At 36.5% G+C, this 17,273-nt stretch overlaps 1 protein-coding gene across 4 annotated transcripts in view; it reads right to left on the minus strand.

Moving 5' to 3' along the window:
• Positions 1–17,273, minus strand: part of TAX1BP1 (Tax1 binding protein 1) — a 96,072-nt gene that overhangs the window by 747 nt on the left and 78,052 nt on the right. For 2 of the 4 annotated variants that reach the window (XM_012447774.2, XM_012447773.2), the window contains exons 15-17: positions 13,553–13,724; positions 13,041–13,189; positions 474–556 (exon numbers count right to left, since the gene is read on the minus strand). In XM_012447774.2, the coding sequence (XP_012303197.1) occupies positions 474–556; positions 13,041–13,189; positions 13,553–13,724 (404 nt within the window). The remainder of the gene's footprint in view (positions 1–473; positions 557–13,040; positions 13,190–13,552; positions 13,725–17,273) is intronic. The other 2 variants (XM_012447776.2, XM_012447775.2) reach the window with 2 other exon arrangements.

Genomic DNA, 17,273 nt, shown 5'->3' on the forward strand with positions numbered 1-17,273 from the left:
CCAGAAACCTCTTTCTCTGCTTCTAAATGCTTGCTATAGACAATTGTGTAACCCATTTATAGAGCCTCTAAATTTAGTTTTACAAGTAGATTAACAAAACCTTTTTTTCCCCTTAAAACCTCCCAAATCCAATCACAATTATGTGAAACTAAGCTTAGTACCAAGATTTCTTCCAGGTTTAACAGAAAATGCCTTTTATAAGACTGTAAGGATAAATACCACTCATAACTTCCCACCAGTGTGTTTGGTTTAATAGCTAAAAGTTTTTATGGTGCTGGTTCTCAAATGACTGTATGCACCAGAATCAGTTGGAGGACACGTTAAAACACACATTGCTGGGCCCTATGCCTCGTGTTTCTAGTTCAGTCAGACCAGGCCCTATAGGTGCATTTCTAACAAGTTCCCAGGGACCACACTTTGAGAACCACTGGCCTATACAGCCCAAATTCTACAAAGGTAAAGAAAAAAACTACCTGGAATCAAAGCAAAAGCCTGTCCCATGCCCACGTAAATGTTGACTTGGAAGATCTGGAGCAGCAGGCACATTCTCATCTTCCTAGGGGAAAAATAATTTTGGAACTTTTAGGAAAAGTAAAACCAAATAAAATTCCTTAATTCAATCAAGCACATACTGACAGTATAAAGGAAGATTACAATTCAGGAAATTTTCTCTCATTATCATTTAATTCGACTTTCAAATAAACATGTTTGAAACTTTGCAGAGTATTTCACTATGGACTAACAGTGTGGTCAGTATTCAGTGGAACAGAGACATACCTATCATACCTGTATATGTAAATGAAGCTGAGAACGGTAGAACTTTTCAAACCTATATATGTAGGTAACTTTTACTGACTTTATCATTCTGCAGACTGGGTGACCACTTTCTTTCTTTTGAGATAAGAGTCTCATTCTGTTTCCCAGGCTGGAGTGCAGTGGCACCATCTCTGCTCACTGCAACCTCTGCCTCCTGAGTTCAAGCAATTCTCATGCCTCAGCCTCCTGAGTAGTTGGAATTACAGGTGTGCACCACCATGCCCAGCTAATTTTTGTATTTTTTAGTAAAGATGGTTTCACCATGTTGGCCAGGCTGATCTCAAACTTCTGGCCTCAAGTGATCCGCCCTCCTCGGTCTCTCAGAGTGCTGGGATTACAGGCATCAGCCACCACGCCGGCCCTACTTTCAAAAATATTCCACACTGGCCCTACTTTCATAAATTGTCAGACTGCATTATTGTCCCAACTATTCTCATTTAATAAATGTAAGCTTACAAGATACATCCACTGCATGATATATAGAAATCATAAACAAGGGAAAACTAATAAAATATGTGTGAGTTTGTGTATGTATATTCTTGGGCACACACAGCAGCAAATCCAACTGGATTAACACACATTAAAGCAAAGCAATGCACTAAACGACAAGCCTCAAAACTCTGATGTAGAGGAACAAAATCCAAAATTAAATCTTTGAGAGGTTGTCAAGTGAGACTTCTAAAAATCTGTGCACCTGAGTTTTAATCACAAAGAAACCACTGATTTGGATTCCCATGCCTGCATCCCAGCAGTCGGTCTTTAGAGATCTGTACATGCTACATCAACATCCAAACACACAGGTTCATTTAACACTAAAACCAGCCACATCACTTCAACTGCCCATTTCCTTTTTATCTCTCACCAGCAGTTAGCTGCTCTCATGTCATCAACTAATGGCACATTGCCAAGTGTAGCCAGCACTGATGGGAGTCTGCATGTTACTAGGTAGGCATGCTTGCCCAGAGCTGCTATTAATGGACCAGTTAAGTCTGTCATGGGAAGGAGTACCAAAAAAGTGTATATGGTGTGAAGTGCAAAGTGAACAAACAAAAGACAAAAATGAGTAGTTTTGGTAATTGACTATCCTGACAATTTTCCCTCTTGCAAAGTAAGAGGAGGGGTAAAATACTTTTGTTTACCTATGAGTCCCATAGGATACAACTGGGCAAAAGGACAACAGGACAGAAAACCTAATCGGGGATTAAACTGGGAGATAAAACACAAATACTTTATATACTTCGAAAATTCAATCTTCAAGTAACTAAAATCCAGACAGCTTTTAAATCTGTAGATACAAAGAAGGAAGATGATAAAGTAGTTGAATCTGCTGAGCTTAGTATATATGACAGTAAATTCTAATTCTGTGCCAGGTTACTCTCACTCACAGATTTAGGCCTCCCAGCAACAATCTTTGAAACACTGAGTATGCTTCAATAACTACAAAACAGTGATAATGAACAACATTTTCTCAATCTTCTTTGAAAAAAAAAAAAAATTTTTGAAATGTTGAAGAAAATAATGGGAAAAGATAAAATGGGGCAGGTCTTGATGTTCTATTTTTTAGAATTTTTAATGACAAATATTTAAAGTAGAATACAACTTTCTAGGGGCCAAAAATATAATGGAACCAAAAATCTCATAACCTCCTTTCCCTGTTTTACAATAGCTAACAGCCTACACCAATTTACTACTTCCATGAATCAGCTAAAAGTAGAATTTGTAGCTAACATTCCAGACTCAGACAACCTGTCAGACATGTTAACCCTACTCCTTAAATACCTGGAGGGGAAAAAAAGTAGAAGTAATTTATACTTTCTAGGTCATATATAATTTGGCAATTACAACCCTATTATTCTGTTATCTTCTACCACCCATTACCTAATAAAAGGGGAGAGGAGCTCGAGTAGAATTCTACATGTTATAATGAGAAACAGTAAGTTCTCATGCAATAAAACATGAACCATCTATTCAGAGCACAGGTTGAAATCACAGAGTATGCAGTATGCACTGTAAGGCGCCAATATATATAATAAAGTCTCTCATGATATGGACAGACAAAATGATGAGTGAAATCTTCGCCCAAGAAAACATTTATTCTATTTTACTCAACAAGCCTGGTTAGTTTCAGAACCATAGTAGATTAAAAATACTGTAATTGGGAATGATGCTGTTAAGGCAGGCCCACTGCCAGTTAAAAAAAAATGCTGGGAAAAAGAGAAAAGATAAGAACTCTAAATACTCAATGTTAGGCATTTCACTATTATTAACAGATCACACAGCCTTACTCTACATCTTAAAAGAATACGGGGAGGCCGAGGCGGGTGGATCACGAGGTCAAGAGATCGAGACCATCCTGGTCAACATGGTGAAACCCCGTCTCTACTAATACAGAAAAAAAATTAGCCGGGCATGGTGGCGCGTGCCTGTAATCCCAGCTACTCAGGAGGCTGAGGCAGGAGAATTGCCTGAACCCAGGAGATGGAGGTTGCGGTGAGCCGAGATCGCACCATTGCACTCCAGCCTGGGTAACAAGAGCGAAACTCCGTCTCAAAAAAAAAAAAAAAAAAAAAAGAATATGACACCATATATTGATATTTCAATTAATAAACCTTAATCATCAAAGTTATATTAAATATTGCTTAAGAAGGCCAGAAAATCATATATTATTTTAGAAACATTTCTACCCCAAATTATTAAATTATCAATTTCAGCAGTGAAAGTTACAAACCCAAAGGTTTTAACAGCAGATTTTAAAATATCACCACCTAGTATTTTAGCTAAACTACTAAAATAATCTTATAAGCAAAATTTGATTGTGAATATGGTACTGAAATATATTTATGAACAATTCCAAATTTTAAGAAATACCTTTTCAGAAAACTTTTATTAATATTAATCCATTTAAAGGTCTAAGCGCCCCCTATTGTGTTCATGTACCTTTATACCCATCAGCACAATACTCTTTCCATTACAAACTGGTTTTTAAGCAAAGGAAACAAGCTACAATAAACTGACGCTCAATTTGAAACTCAAAAACTTCTCATTATCTGCTCAGGATATCCTCTGTACAAAAACATTCTTGTTTTCTTATTAAAAGCATGTGACCACTTTGGACATTTGAAATAGTTTTTTTGTTGTTTTTTGTTTTTGTTTTTGTTTTGTTTTTTAAATAGGGTCTTACTCTGTCTCCCAGACAGACTGGAATGCAGTGGCATGATCATGGCTCACTGTAGCCATGACCTCTTAAGACTCAAGCAATCTTCCCATCTCCGCCTCCCAGATAGCTAGAACTACTGGCATGTACCACCACACTCAGTTTTTCAGAGACAGGGTCTCACTATGTTACCCAGGCTGGTCTCAAACTCCTGAGCTCAAGTGATCCTCCCACCTTGGCCTCCCCCAAAGTGATGAGATTACAGGCATGAGCCACCTCTCTGGCCTGATAGTAAAGTGGGTTACAACCTGTTGGAAAATAAAGTAGGGTTAGATCACACTAACTTCAAAATGCAATCATGATCATATATGGTAGTTCCTCAAAAAATTAAAAATGAAATTACCATATTATCCAGCAATTCTACTTCAGGGTATATACCCAAAAGAACTAAAAGCAAGGACTTGAACAGATATGTTCAATCACTAACCTGTGTTCACAGCAGCATTATTCACAATAGTCAAAAGGCAGAAACAACACAAATGTCTATCAATATAAGCACTGATAAACAAAATGTGGCATATATCAATAGAATGGAATATTATTAACCCTTATGTAAAAGGAAGGAAATTCTGATACACATTTACAACATGGATGAACCTTGAAAACATTATGCTAAGTGAAAAAGCCAGTCACAAAAAGACAAATACAATATTATTCCACTTATATAAGTACCCAGAGTAGTCACATTCAAATTTTCAGGGGCTGGAGGAAGACGGAATGGGAGTTGTTCTTTAATGGGTAAAGAGCTTAGTTTTGCAAGATGAAGAGTTTCTGGAGATTGGCTGCACAGCAATAAAGTTAACATTACAGAACCATATGCTGTAAAATGGCTAAGATGGCAAATTTTGTTATGTTTATTTTACCACAATTAAAAAAAAGTCATCTGTCATGATCAAGTTATGGCAATACATACTCATGGGTTAAAGACTGAGTTACATCATCTGAATCATTAGTATCCAGATTGTGGAGCTGTATCTACTCAGTGACATTTCCCAAGCTGCGTTGTAATTCTACCTTGACTAGGAACTATGAATTGAAATATTTAGTTATCCTTCAGGAATTAGTAATGAATATTGAAGAAGAAAGTTTCACCACTTAAAAAAACTCTAAGTTGGTAATTATTACTTTAGTTTAAGAGCATTCACTCTTTAAGAAATTTATGTATTTGCGGCCGGGCGCGGTGGCTCAAGCCTGTAATCTCAGCACTTTGGGAGGCCGAGGCGGGTGGATCACGAGGTCAAGAGATCGAGACCATCCTGGTCAACATGGTGAAACCCCATCTCTACTAATACAAAAAATTAGCTGGGCATGGTGGCGCGTGCCTGTAATCCCAGCTACTCAGGAGGCTGAGGCAGGAGAATTGCCTGAACCCAGGAGGCGGAGGTTGCGGTGAGCCGAGATCGCGCCATTGCACTCCAGTCTGGGTAACAAGAGCGAAACTCCGTCTCAAAAAAAAAAAAAAAAAAGAAATTTATGTATTTGCTAAGGCCAAAATCAATACATAAGAGAGAGTACCCAATGACTCTAGGTAACTTCTATTTAAAACAATAGAGTATCTCCTTACCCCTCAGAACTCTGTATTACTATGCAGTATTAGTCAGTATTCCTCCTCTTGTTATGAGATGTTATTGTTTATGCTTTGCCAGACTTCATTTCTAGTAATGTATCGATGAAATAACATTGAACTATATAATTTATCTAAAAGTATTTAAAATCAGAAAGAAAATAATTGTGCAAATCTTCATTAGTTTTCAAAAGTTTTATTTTGCTAAAATTTTCCAAATCTCTATTCATTTTCAAAAATTTTAGTTACTATGCTCCATATTCAAAATTAACTCAAAATACACTAAAAAACAAATATAAGGGCTAAAATTATAAAGCCCTTATAAGAAAACATAGTAAATTAAAAACCTTAGAGAGGCAATGGTTTCTGAGATATAACAGAAAAGTATAAGCAACAAAACAAACATAAATTCAGCTTCACTAAAACTAAAAAGTTTTGTGCTGTAAAGGGCACCATCAGAAAAGTGAAGACAACCCACAGAACGGGAGACATATTTGCAAACCATATTATCTGATAAGGGGCCCAATTTGAAAATGGCAGAAGGATTTGAACATTCTTCCAAAGAGGGTATACAAATAGCCAGTAAGCACATGAAAGATGCTTAACATCATTAACCACCAGGAAAATGCGAAGCAAAACCACAATGATAAACCACTTCACAAAGACAAAATAAGTGTGGCTGAGGATGTGGAGTAAGTGGAACCCTCATACACCAGTGATGGGCGGTAGAGTCATGCAGCCACTGCAGAAAACAATCAGGCAGTTTTTCAAAAGGTTTAGGTAAACGTAAGAGTTCCCACAAGACCCAGCAGTTCGAATCCTAGGATTTCCACTCCAGCAATTACTACTGGTGGAACTGACCTAGTAATTCCAACTTTCCCCAAAGAAGTGAAAAGGGTACTGAAACAAAAGCATATACACCATGGCCAAAAGGTGAAAATAAACCTAACAGATGAATGGATAAACAAAATGTGGTACAGGTTGAGTACCCTTATCCAAAATGCTTGGGACCAGAAGTATTTTGGATTTCGGACTTTTTCAGATTTTGTAATACTTCATTTATGCTTGCCAGCTGAACATCCTAAATTTGAAAATCCAAAATGCTCCAATAAGCATTTCCTTTGAGTATCATGTCAGCACTCAGTTTCGGATTTTGGCTGCTGAATCTACACATCCAAACAAAGAAATAAAAAAGAATAAAACCCATTCCGCATATTAAACATGGATGCATGCTCAAACATGGAACACGCTAAGTGAAAGAAACCAAAAAAGGTAACAATTTTATGATTTGACTTATATGACTGAACGTGCAGAACAGAGTGCAGAACAGACAAATCTACAGAGAAACAAAGTAGACTGAGGGTTTCCGAGGCTGGAGGGAATAGATAGGAAGAGGTAACTGCTACAGGGTACAGGATTTCTTTTGGTGCTGAGAAAAATGTTCTGAAATTGAATATAGTGATGTTTGCACAACTCTGTGAATATATTAAAAACCACTAAATTGTATACTTTAAATGGCAAATTGCATATGTGAACTGTATCTCAATAAAGCTATCACCAAAAATTAACTACTTTTCTCTTTTCTTTTCTTTTTTTTTTTTTTGAGACAGACTCTTGCTCTGTTGCCCACACTGGAGTGTAGTGGCACAATCTTGGCTCACTGCAACCTCTGCCTCTCAGGTTCGAATGATTCTCATGCCTCAGCCTCCCAAGTAGATGCAATTACTTGCATGCGCCACTATGCCCAATTTTTTTTTTTTTTTTTGTATTTTCAGTAGAGATGGGGTTTTGCCATATTGGCCAGGCTGGTCTTGAACTCCTGGCCTCAAGTGATCAGTCTGCCTCAACCTCCGAAAGTGCTGGGATTACAGGCGTGAGCCACCATGCCCAGCCCAACAATTATATTTCTATGATAACCTGGATTTTAAATAGTTTAATAGGCAAAAAGTGGAACAAACACATCTCTCTAAACTCATTAATAACATTTAAAAAGCTTCTACTACATAAAAGGCATTATACTAATATGGTATAGAAAAGGGAATATTCAGCATTAAGAGATGCCAACCAGCTATATGTTATCTGTTGGAAATAACTGTGTATAAAAAATTTTAAATGGAACAGCAAAGAAATTCATTTAATCCTTTTGATGACGAATTCAATTACAGGGTGAGTATCTTTAATCCAAAAATCTGAAAAGCTCCAAAATCCAAAACTGTTTTAAGCGCTGACATGACACTTAAAGGAAACACTCACTTAAGTACCATGGACTTTGGATTTTCAGATTAGAGATGCTCAAACTGGTAAGTATCCCAAAATCTGAAAAAAATCTGAAATCCGAAATACTTCTGGTCCCAAGCATTTTAGATAAGGGATACTCAAACTATTTTTTCCTTTGTTGCTTATGCTTTTGATGTCGTATCTAAGACACCACTGCCTAATTCAAGTCATAAAGATTTATCACTGAAACACCAAAAGCAATGAGCAACAAAAGCCAAGATAGACAAATGGGATCTAATTAAATTCAGAGCTTCTGTACAACAAAAGAAACCATCATTAGAGCAAACTGGCAACCAACAGAATGGGAAAAATTTTTGCAGTCTACGCATCTGACAAAGGGCTAATATCCAGAATCTACAAAGAACTGAGACAGATTTACAAGAAAAAAACAACCCCATTCAAAAGTGCGCGAAGGATATGAACAGACACTTTTCAAAAGAAGACATATATGAGGCCAACAAACATATGAAAAAATGCTCATCATCACTGGTCATTAGAGAAATGCAAATCAAAACCACATTAAGATACCATCTCATGCCAGTTAGAATGGCGATCATTAAAAAATCTGGAGACAACAGATGCTGGAGAGGATATGGAGAAATAAGAACACTCTTACACAGTTGGTGGGAGTGTAAATGAGTTCAACCATTGTGGAAGACAGTGTGGCGATTTCTCAAGGATCTAGAAACAGAAATTCCATTTGACCCAGCAATCCCATTACTGGGTATATACCCAAAGAACTATAAATCGTTCTATTATAAAGACACATGCACATGTATGTTCATTGCAGCCCTGTTTACAATAGCAAAGACCTGGAACCAACCCAAATGCCCATCAATGATAGACTGGACAAAGAAAATATGGCACATATACACCATGGAATACTACGCAGCCATAAAAAATGATGAGTACGTGTCCTTTGTAGGGACCTGGATGAATCTGGAAACCATCATTCTCAGCAAACTGACACAAGAACAGAAAACCAAACACCACATGTTCTCACTCATAGGCGGGTGTTGAACAATGAGAACACGTGGACTCAGGGTGAGGAGCATCACACATTAGGGACAGCTCGGGGGAGGGTTAGGGGAGGGACATCAAAGGGTAGGAAGGGTGGGGAGGGATAACATGGGGAGAAATGCCAGATATAGTATGCACCTATACAACAACCCTGCACGACCTGCACATGTACCCCAGAACCTAAAGTAAAATAAAAAAAAGATTTATCTGTATGTTTTGAGTTTTGTAGTTTAGCTCTTACAATTTAAAGTCCAATTTTGAGTTAATTTCTATACATGGTATGAGGCAAGAGTCTAATATAATTCTTTGATCGAAATGGATATACAGTTTTCCTAGTGCCATTTGTTGCAAAGATTATTCTTTTCCTCTTGAATTGTCTTGGCACTCTTGATAAAAGTAAATTGACTGTAATCACACACTCAGAAAACACATTAAAATTAAAAAGACAACATACAAAAAACGGCAAGTTTGAGAAAGACAAAAACTCAAACAGTGCACCATGATAAATGCAAACAGGCCTTGACTCTCTCAAGCACTGGTTCTCAACCATTTTGGGATCACAGACCCTTCTGAGAATAAAAGCTAGAACTCACCCCCCAAAAAAAATGTCTATCAACAAAAAATGTCTTCAGTTTGGGGGTTCATAGTGAAGGACTCATATGGAAAGTTTCGAATAAGCCACATATTAATAGAATGTGTGGGCTTTAGTCTTTAAGAGAGAGGAAAGAAATGAAGGTAGAAGAGAAACACTAAGAAATGCAAGAAGTTAGGAAGTTTAAAATTGTGTATCCCAAACGTTAAAAATCATATTATTTTCACCTAAAGATTTTGTTAAATGCAGTCTGATTCTCAGTAGGGCTGGAGTAGGGCAGGAGATTATGCATTTCCAACAAACTTATAGGACATACCACTGCTGCTGGTCTACCAAGCACTTTTTTGAAGAGCAAGGATTTAGAACGATAGTTCCCAAAACTAGGTATGAAAGTGCTGAGGGCACCACAGTAAATTTAGAGGGTTACTGTGGAATAATTTTAATTTTCTAAGAATATTATATATGTAGAAGTATACAGAAACACTCATTCGAGTTGGTCTCCAACATACAATAGTTAGACTTACAACTTTTGAACTTTAAGATGGTACAAAGCAATATACATCCAGCACGTTCCTCAACTTATTATGGGGTTACATCCCAATGAATCCACTGTAAGCTGAAAATATCTTTCAAGTCAAAAACACATTTCAACTTATGATGGGTTTATCAGGACGTAACCCCACCATAAGTTGAGGAGCATCTGGACTGATCATATACCACGTGAACATCTACAATAGCTGGAGATGGCTCACAGATTAAACTTTAAATAGTGCTAAACATTCCTTTCAATGACATATTATCTTTGAGATGCTGGTTCTGGCAGTTTCTGTGATATAAAGCAAGTGTCACACTGTGAAAATCAATGAGGAACAGGAAATGAAGGTGGCTTGTCCAATCTGATTATAAGACTTGAGGTGTTGTACAATGGCCAATAGTCACACACATCCCATTAGTAACTACTTATTTGGGAATGAAATAAAGACATTAATATTCTTTCAATTTATGTGTATTTTTTTTTAATGGCCACTAAATTTGTTAGAAGACAAATACTTAACAGTCATTAAGTCCTCACTTAACATCACAGAGCAGTTCTTAGAAACTGCAACTTTAAGCGAAAGGACTTACAGCACGTTGAAAGAAATAACATCATTTCTTTCTTTTTCTTTATTTTTTTTGACCGAGTCTAGATCTGTCGCCCAGGCTGGAGTGCAACGGTGTGATCTCGGCTCACTGCAACCTCCGCCTCCCGGGCTCAAGCAATTCTGTGCCTCAGCCTCCCAAGTAGCTGGGATTACAGGCACTTGCCACCATACCCAGCTAATTTTTTGTATTTTTAGTAGAGATGGGGTTTCACCACGTTGGTCAGGCTGATCTTGAACTCCTGACCTCAGGTGTTCCACCCACCTTGGCCTCCTAAAGCGCTGGGATTACGGGTGTGAGCCACCACACCCGGCCAACATGATTTCTTTCAACGTCAGTTCATTATGTTAATGACAGAAAAAACTGTTTTTGTTATACATCATTTTGTTTAAAGTCACAATTTCCAGTAACTTATATACGACATTAAGTGGGGACTTACTGTATTTCTTTTGGCCTAGGGGTTACTGTGAAAAAAAATTACTGAGATGCTAAGGGTGCCATGAACTAAGAAAGTATGAAAATCTCTGGTTTAGTACATTTGACAGGTGGCTAAAACCACAGCTTCTCTAGCCAATCTCATGAGGTTCAATCCTGTCTCTATCCACAGCAGCTATGTGATTTGGGGCAAGCTATTTAATCTGTCTCTTGGTTTCCTCCACTATAAAGTTGTGAGTTTAACAGTTCCTACCTCATAGGACTGCTATAAAGAACAAATAAGTGACTCTATCTAAAGAGCTCAGCATTAATGGCAAAGAGGGGTATAGAAATGTTTGTTGCTGTCATAATTATGATGTTAAAGTTATTACAATCATTAGATAAATGGGAGTCACAAAAGGTTTTTGATTTGACAATTGACTACAGTTTCCGTTGCAGAAGAGCAGAGATATGGCAGGTGCAGGCACTAAGGTAGGCTGAATGAGTAGATAGGTCACCTCAACCCTGCCTCAAAAGTGCTAGGGCCTGTGGCTATTAATCACTCCCAGGGCAGAAACAGAAAACAGGTCAACTCAAATTTGCTTTCCATATTCTTACTAAAATTACTTATTAAAACACTTCATTTGCAAGTGGTTTTTGTTGTAATGACGAGAATTTTTAATTCTGAATGTACATAAGAATTACTGTCTAATGTGAAAAATCTTCTGACTGCAAAATAAAGTTACTCAAGGTGTACATATTAAGAGTCCTTCATCTCATTACCAAATCTAAGCATGTCAGCAAATAAGCACAAGACTCTAACACTGCTTCTCATGGGTTTGCAGGAGGGCAAAGCACACAGATCAGAAAGAACATTCTGCTAATTAAACTGAAGCAGATGACTACAAAAGAGAAGGGCTTGTCACATCTAACATCTGTGCCAAGAATGATCAGATTAAATATGCAAAGTGTGAAATAAAGGTGTGGAAAAGCAGTAAGATGATACTCTAGACCTTAAATAGGCTACAAAAGTTCTGACAGTTTTCCTAATTATTCCCAGTAATGGACATAGGAGGCCAAAAGGCAGGAGGGAGAAATACATTTTTCTCCATTATGGGTGTTGAGCACTGGGGCTAAAATCATGCCTGCCTGAACACTGATCAGTTTCTGCAAAGGTTAATAGCAATTAAATGCAGCAAACTAGATTAAATAAGAAACAGGTCATGATACCACTGTACTTGCAAAGAGCACGGTAAAGCATTTCTTTTAAATTCATCTTATGCACAGGAAATCCAAAAAGAGCTGCTATGAAGAAAATAACCTATTATCCAAAAAGAGCCGCTGTAAGGAAACAAACCTATTCATTAAATGGTGAAGGAATCTCTTAAATAAAATTTACAAAAATAATGGCATGCTATACAAACTTACTCAATTATCGTCAATATTGTGTTGCTGCCAGAGAACAAGAAATCCTACATAAGTACTAAAGACATCTCAAATAGTATTTCTCCAAAAAAGAAAACCACCATGATACATATACTTCTCTCTTTTTCTGACTCAAGAGTCCACACTAAAATCTAAAGTGGGATGTAAATGCTATAATGAAAAGATGTATACTGAAGCATAATATTGCCATTAACACTTTGCTGCTTCTAGCCTAGTACATCTATAATCAAAAGAGTATAGTAAAGTTACTTAGTAATTAAGATTAAACTATCTGATAACTATAATATTCTAAGATTATTCTCTGAACTTAATCTTTTACTTTAGTATATAAATCCTAAAGAGTAATCTGAAGCATACTGGTAGATTTTTCAAATTTAAATACAAGAAGGTTTTTTAAAAAATCAAATAGGCAATTGTGTACAGGCACAAGCATACACTCTCCTTCCACAAACATGCATGCATGCACAAAGATACACACATACACACATACCCTTACCTCTCTACATAAGCCAGAAAATAAAAAAGGGACAGGCTCATACAATGAAAATTCAATTTACTTTGCTATCCTCGGGGTCCTCTAGGCCATCAGGCCGACTAAGGTTTCGAGCAGGCTGGCTGCAGACAACATTGTCTTCCAGTCCCCAAGAGGGGACTCTCACAGGTGGCCTTTGTATTTCATCTGGGTAAAAAGCACCATCTGCTCCATCTGTAATAAAATTTTTGGAAGGGTAGAGTGAAACTAATTACTAAAATTAATGTCTCTACGTATAGATAAGATGAACAGGATATAAAGAACCACTTTGGTACATCAAAAAAATACGTTTTTATTTTTAACCCAGGTGATTTTTAAATTGTGAACTATATGTAATTAGCAAATACACTACTCATCTCATGGTGCATCCCTTCTAAATGAGGCCAGTTACAGTATTAAATACTAAAACTGCTAATTATATAAATAAAATGTTTGTCTTAGAGTTGACTGTACCAGCAATTTGCTAATCCATGAAAATATAAACCATAAAAAAATCTCCAGATGCAGCTAACCCCAAACCAAAAATACTGTAATAACCTCTTGTTTCCTGAGATGCATAAGGATTACCATATTGCAGAACTGGCTGTGCATTTGACAGTGTGAGAATATAATCATTTTGCTCTGAACATGTGGTGAAACATTGAGGACTCTGGGAATTCTGACCTTCCATTTTCCTTTCTGCTTGATTTTCTAGACTCCTTGTAAGTTCCTAAAATTAACAAAAACAAAGGTGAATAAACAAAGCAATAAAATACTTCATAATTACAGCAGTATTAAACATCTAGTCAAAATATAGCAACAAAATTATTTCATATTATGAAGTTGGAATGCAATTGGAGATACAGTTAGAAAAGCTGACTCAAATTCTCATAAATGTACCCTCCACATATAACAAAATCAGAAAGCAGGATAAAGCCAATGTATTTTCAAATTTATTTGTGCCAAGAAAGTACACCATTCTCATTGAGTTAATTTAGGGCAAACTGTGAATCTCTTATAACTTAGCTATGAATAAAAAATCTTTAAAAAAAAAGAAAAACAGGGAATTCTATCATTTAAGATTTTTTTTAAAAGATGTGTCCTGTATAAACTCTTTCAAAAAACAAAGAAACATTCTCTAACTTGTTTTATAAGGCCAGTACTATTCTGATACCTAAAACAAGGATTTCACAAAAAAACTAGAGACCTTATCACTCATAAATATTAATGCAAAAGCCTTAACTTATTATAGCAAGTCAAACCCAGTAATATTAAAAAATAAAACATGGTCAAATGGGTTTTCTAACCAAAAAAAAGGTCACTTTAACATCCAAAAACCAAATGCAGGTCAACATCCAAAAATCAATAAATGTAATTTACCTTTTAAAGGGAAAAAATATGATCATTTCAATTGATGCAGAAGAAATATTTTACAAAATTCAAGTCATTCATGTTTTTTTTAAAATCTCAGAAACTAAAGAATAAAAAGGAACTTTCTTAACCTCATAAAAGGCAGTTAAAAAACCTACCATGACCCTTAATGGTGAAAAACTAAATGAGTCTACTGAAGATCATAATGAGATCAATAATAATACGGCAATGATATCTGCTCCTCAACACTTCCATTCAAAGTAGCCAATGGATCAAGGCAAAATTAAGGTAGATTGGAAAGGAAGAAATAAAACTATCTTTATTCACAATGGTATGAGGATGTGCATTAAAAAATCCCCAAAAATCTATAAAAACTAGGAAAATGAGTGTAAATAATTTAGCCAGGTTGCAACAGACAAGGTCAATATGTAAAATCAATTGTATTTATACATACAGCAACAAATAACTGTAAAATTACAGTAAAATCAATAGATAAAATATTTAGGAATAAATACACAAAAGATTTGCAAAGCCTATACACTAAACAAAATAATGCATTAAAAAGAGCATAAACAAATGGAGACATATAATGTGTTCACGGACTAGAAAACTTATTTTTACCTACTAATTTCCACCACCCCCACCCCTGACAATTAACTACAAATACAATGCAATGCCTATCAAAATCCCAGTAGGCTTTTGTACAAATTGACAAAGTAATTCTAAAATATACATAGAAATACAAAGGTCCTGTAATAGTTCATATGTAAAAAGCAGAAAGAACAGGCTGGCATGGTGGCTCATACCTGTAACTCCAGCACCTTGGGAGGCCAAGGCAGGAGGATTGCCTGTTTGAGACAAGCCTGGGCAACATAGTGAGACCCTATCTCAATTTAAAAATTTTAAAACGGCCAGGCACAGTGGTTCATGCCTGTAATCCCAGCACTTGGGAGGCTGTGAGTGGATCACTTGAGCCCTGCCTGGGCAACATGGCAAAACCCTTTCTCTACAAGAAATATAAAAATTAGCTGGGTGTGGTAGCATGTGCCTGTAGTCCCCGCTACTCAAAAAGGCTGAGGTGGATCACCTGAAGCTGGGACATCAAGGCTGTAGTGAGCCATGATGGCACTACTGCACTCAAGCCTGGGTGACAGAGTAAGACCCTGTCTCAAAAAAAAAAAAAAAAAAAGTAAACAAGAAAAAAATTAGCTGGGTACAGTGGCATATCCTGTAGTCCAGCTATTTCAGAGGCTGAGGCAGGAGAATCACTTGAGCACCAGGAGGTCAAGATTGCAGTGAGCTACAATGAAATAATTCACTCCAACCTAGAGGATAAGGGAAGACTCTTTCTAAGAAAAAAGAAAAAAAGCAGAACAAAGTTGGAAGACTTATGCAACCTGATTTCAAGATGTATTATAAAGCTACAGTAAACAAGACAGTATAGTATTGGCATAAGAAAACAGATAAGGAGCTGGCAATCTTTTTCCACAAAGGACCAGACAGTAGATATTTTCACCTTTGCAGGCCAAACGGTCTCTGTTGCAGCTACTGAAATCTGTCTCTGCAGTTGCAGTCATAGATGATACCTACATAAATGGGCATGGCCATGTGCTAATAAAGTTTTATTTATATAAGCCAGATTTAGCATACAGGCCTTAGTTTGCTGATCCCTGATAAAAGTCAATAAAATAGAAGATAGAGTCTAAAAGTAGACCCATACTTATAGAGTATTTTCAACAATGAAAATACCTCAAGATGTGGAGGAAATTCTATGGAGAAAAACAATGGTCTTTTCAATATGATATTTGAAAGCTGGGTATTTATTTACAAAATAAACTTTGACTACATATCATACCATATAAAACATAAATAGATCATAAATCCTAAGTAAGAGAGCTAAAACTACAAACCTTTTGGAAGAAAAAAAAGGAGAAAATCATAACCTTGATTTAGGCAAAAATTTAAGACAGGACAAACAGCATGAATCATTAATACAAATACAGATAAATTGGACTACCTCAAAATTCAAGTCTTTTGCTCTTCAAAAGATAATGCTGTAAGAAAAGAAAAAACATACCACAGACTGGAAGAAAACACCACCAAAATATCTGACAAAGGAATTATATCTGGGATATATAAAGAACTATCACAAACAGAGATGACAGCTCAATAGAAAAAAAATAGATTTGAACAGAAACTTCACAAAGGAGTATGTACAAATGGCCTGTAAGCACACGAAAAGATGCTCAGCATCACTAGTTTTCAGGGAAATTCAAATTAAATCCACAATGAGATAACACTAAACATACCCACTAAGATGACTAAAATTAAAGACTGACAATAATACCGAGTGCTGGTGAGGATATGGAGCAGCTGCAATGTTCATACACTGCCAGTGGGAATACAAGATGGTACAGCCAGTTTGGAAAACAATTTGGCTGTTTCATTAAAAACATACACTTACCATATAAGCCCGCAATTCCACTCCTAGGTATCTACCCAAGAAAAATGAAAACATATGTCCACAAAAAGACTTGGGTAAGAATGTTCATAGCAGCATTATTTGTAATAGCAAAATATCAGAAATAATTTAAATGTCCATCAGCTGGCAAGAGAATTAGTATCTATCAACTAGTGAATGGATAATTTCTGCATCATTGCAATTACATGAAATGCAAATAAAGAAGCCATAAAACAACAGGGACAGAAAGCAGACCAGAGGTTTTCTAGGACAGGGTGGGAGGGTGGGTAATGGTAGCAGAAGGGGATGACTGCAAATGAGCAAAAGGGAACTTTGCGCAGTAATGCAATAATGGAAACATTACACTGCTTAAGTAAGTAAAATGGTAGTTACAGAACTACATGCATTTGCCAAAAGTCATCAAACCGCATTTAAATGAATAGATTC

Source organism: Aotus nancymaae, unplaced genomic scaffold (genome assembly GCF_030222135.1).
Source record: "Aotus nancymaae isolate 86718 unplaced genomic scaffold, 86718_ANA_hifiasm-v0.15.2.pri h1tg000025l, whole genome shotgun sequence".
NCBI classification, from domain to species: Eukaryota; Metazoa; Chordata; class Mammalia; order Primates; family Aotidae; genus Aotus; species Aotus nancymaae.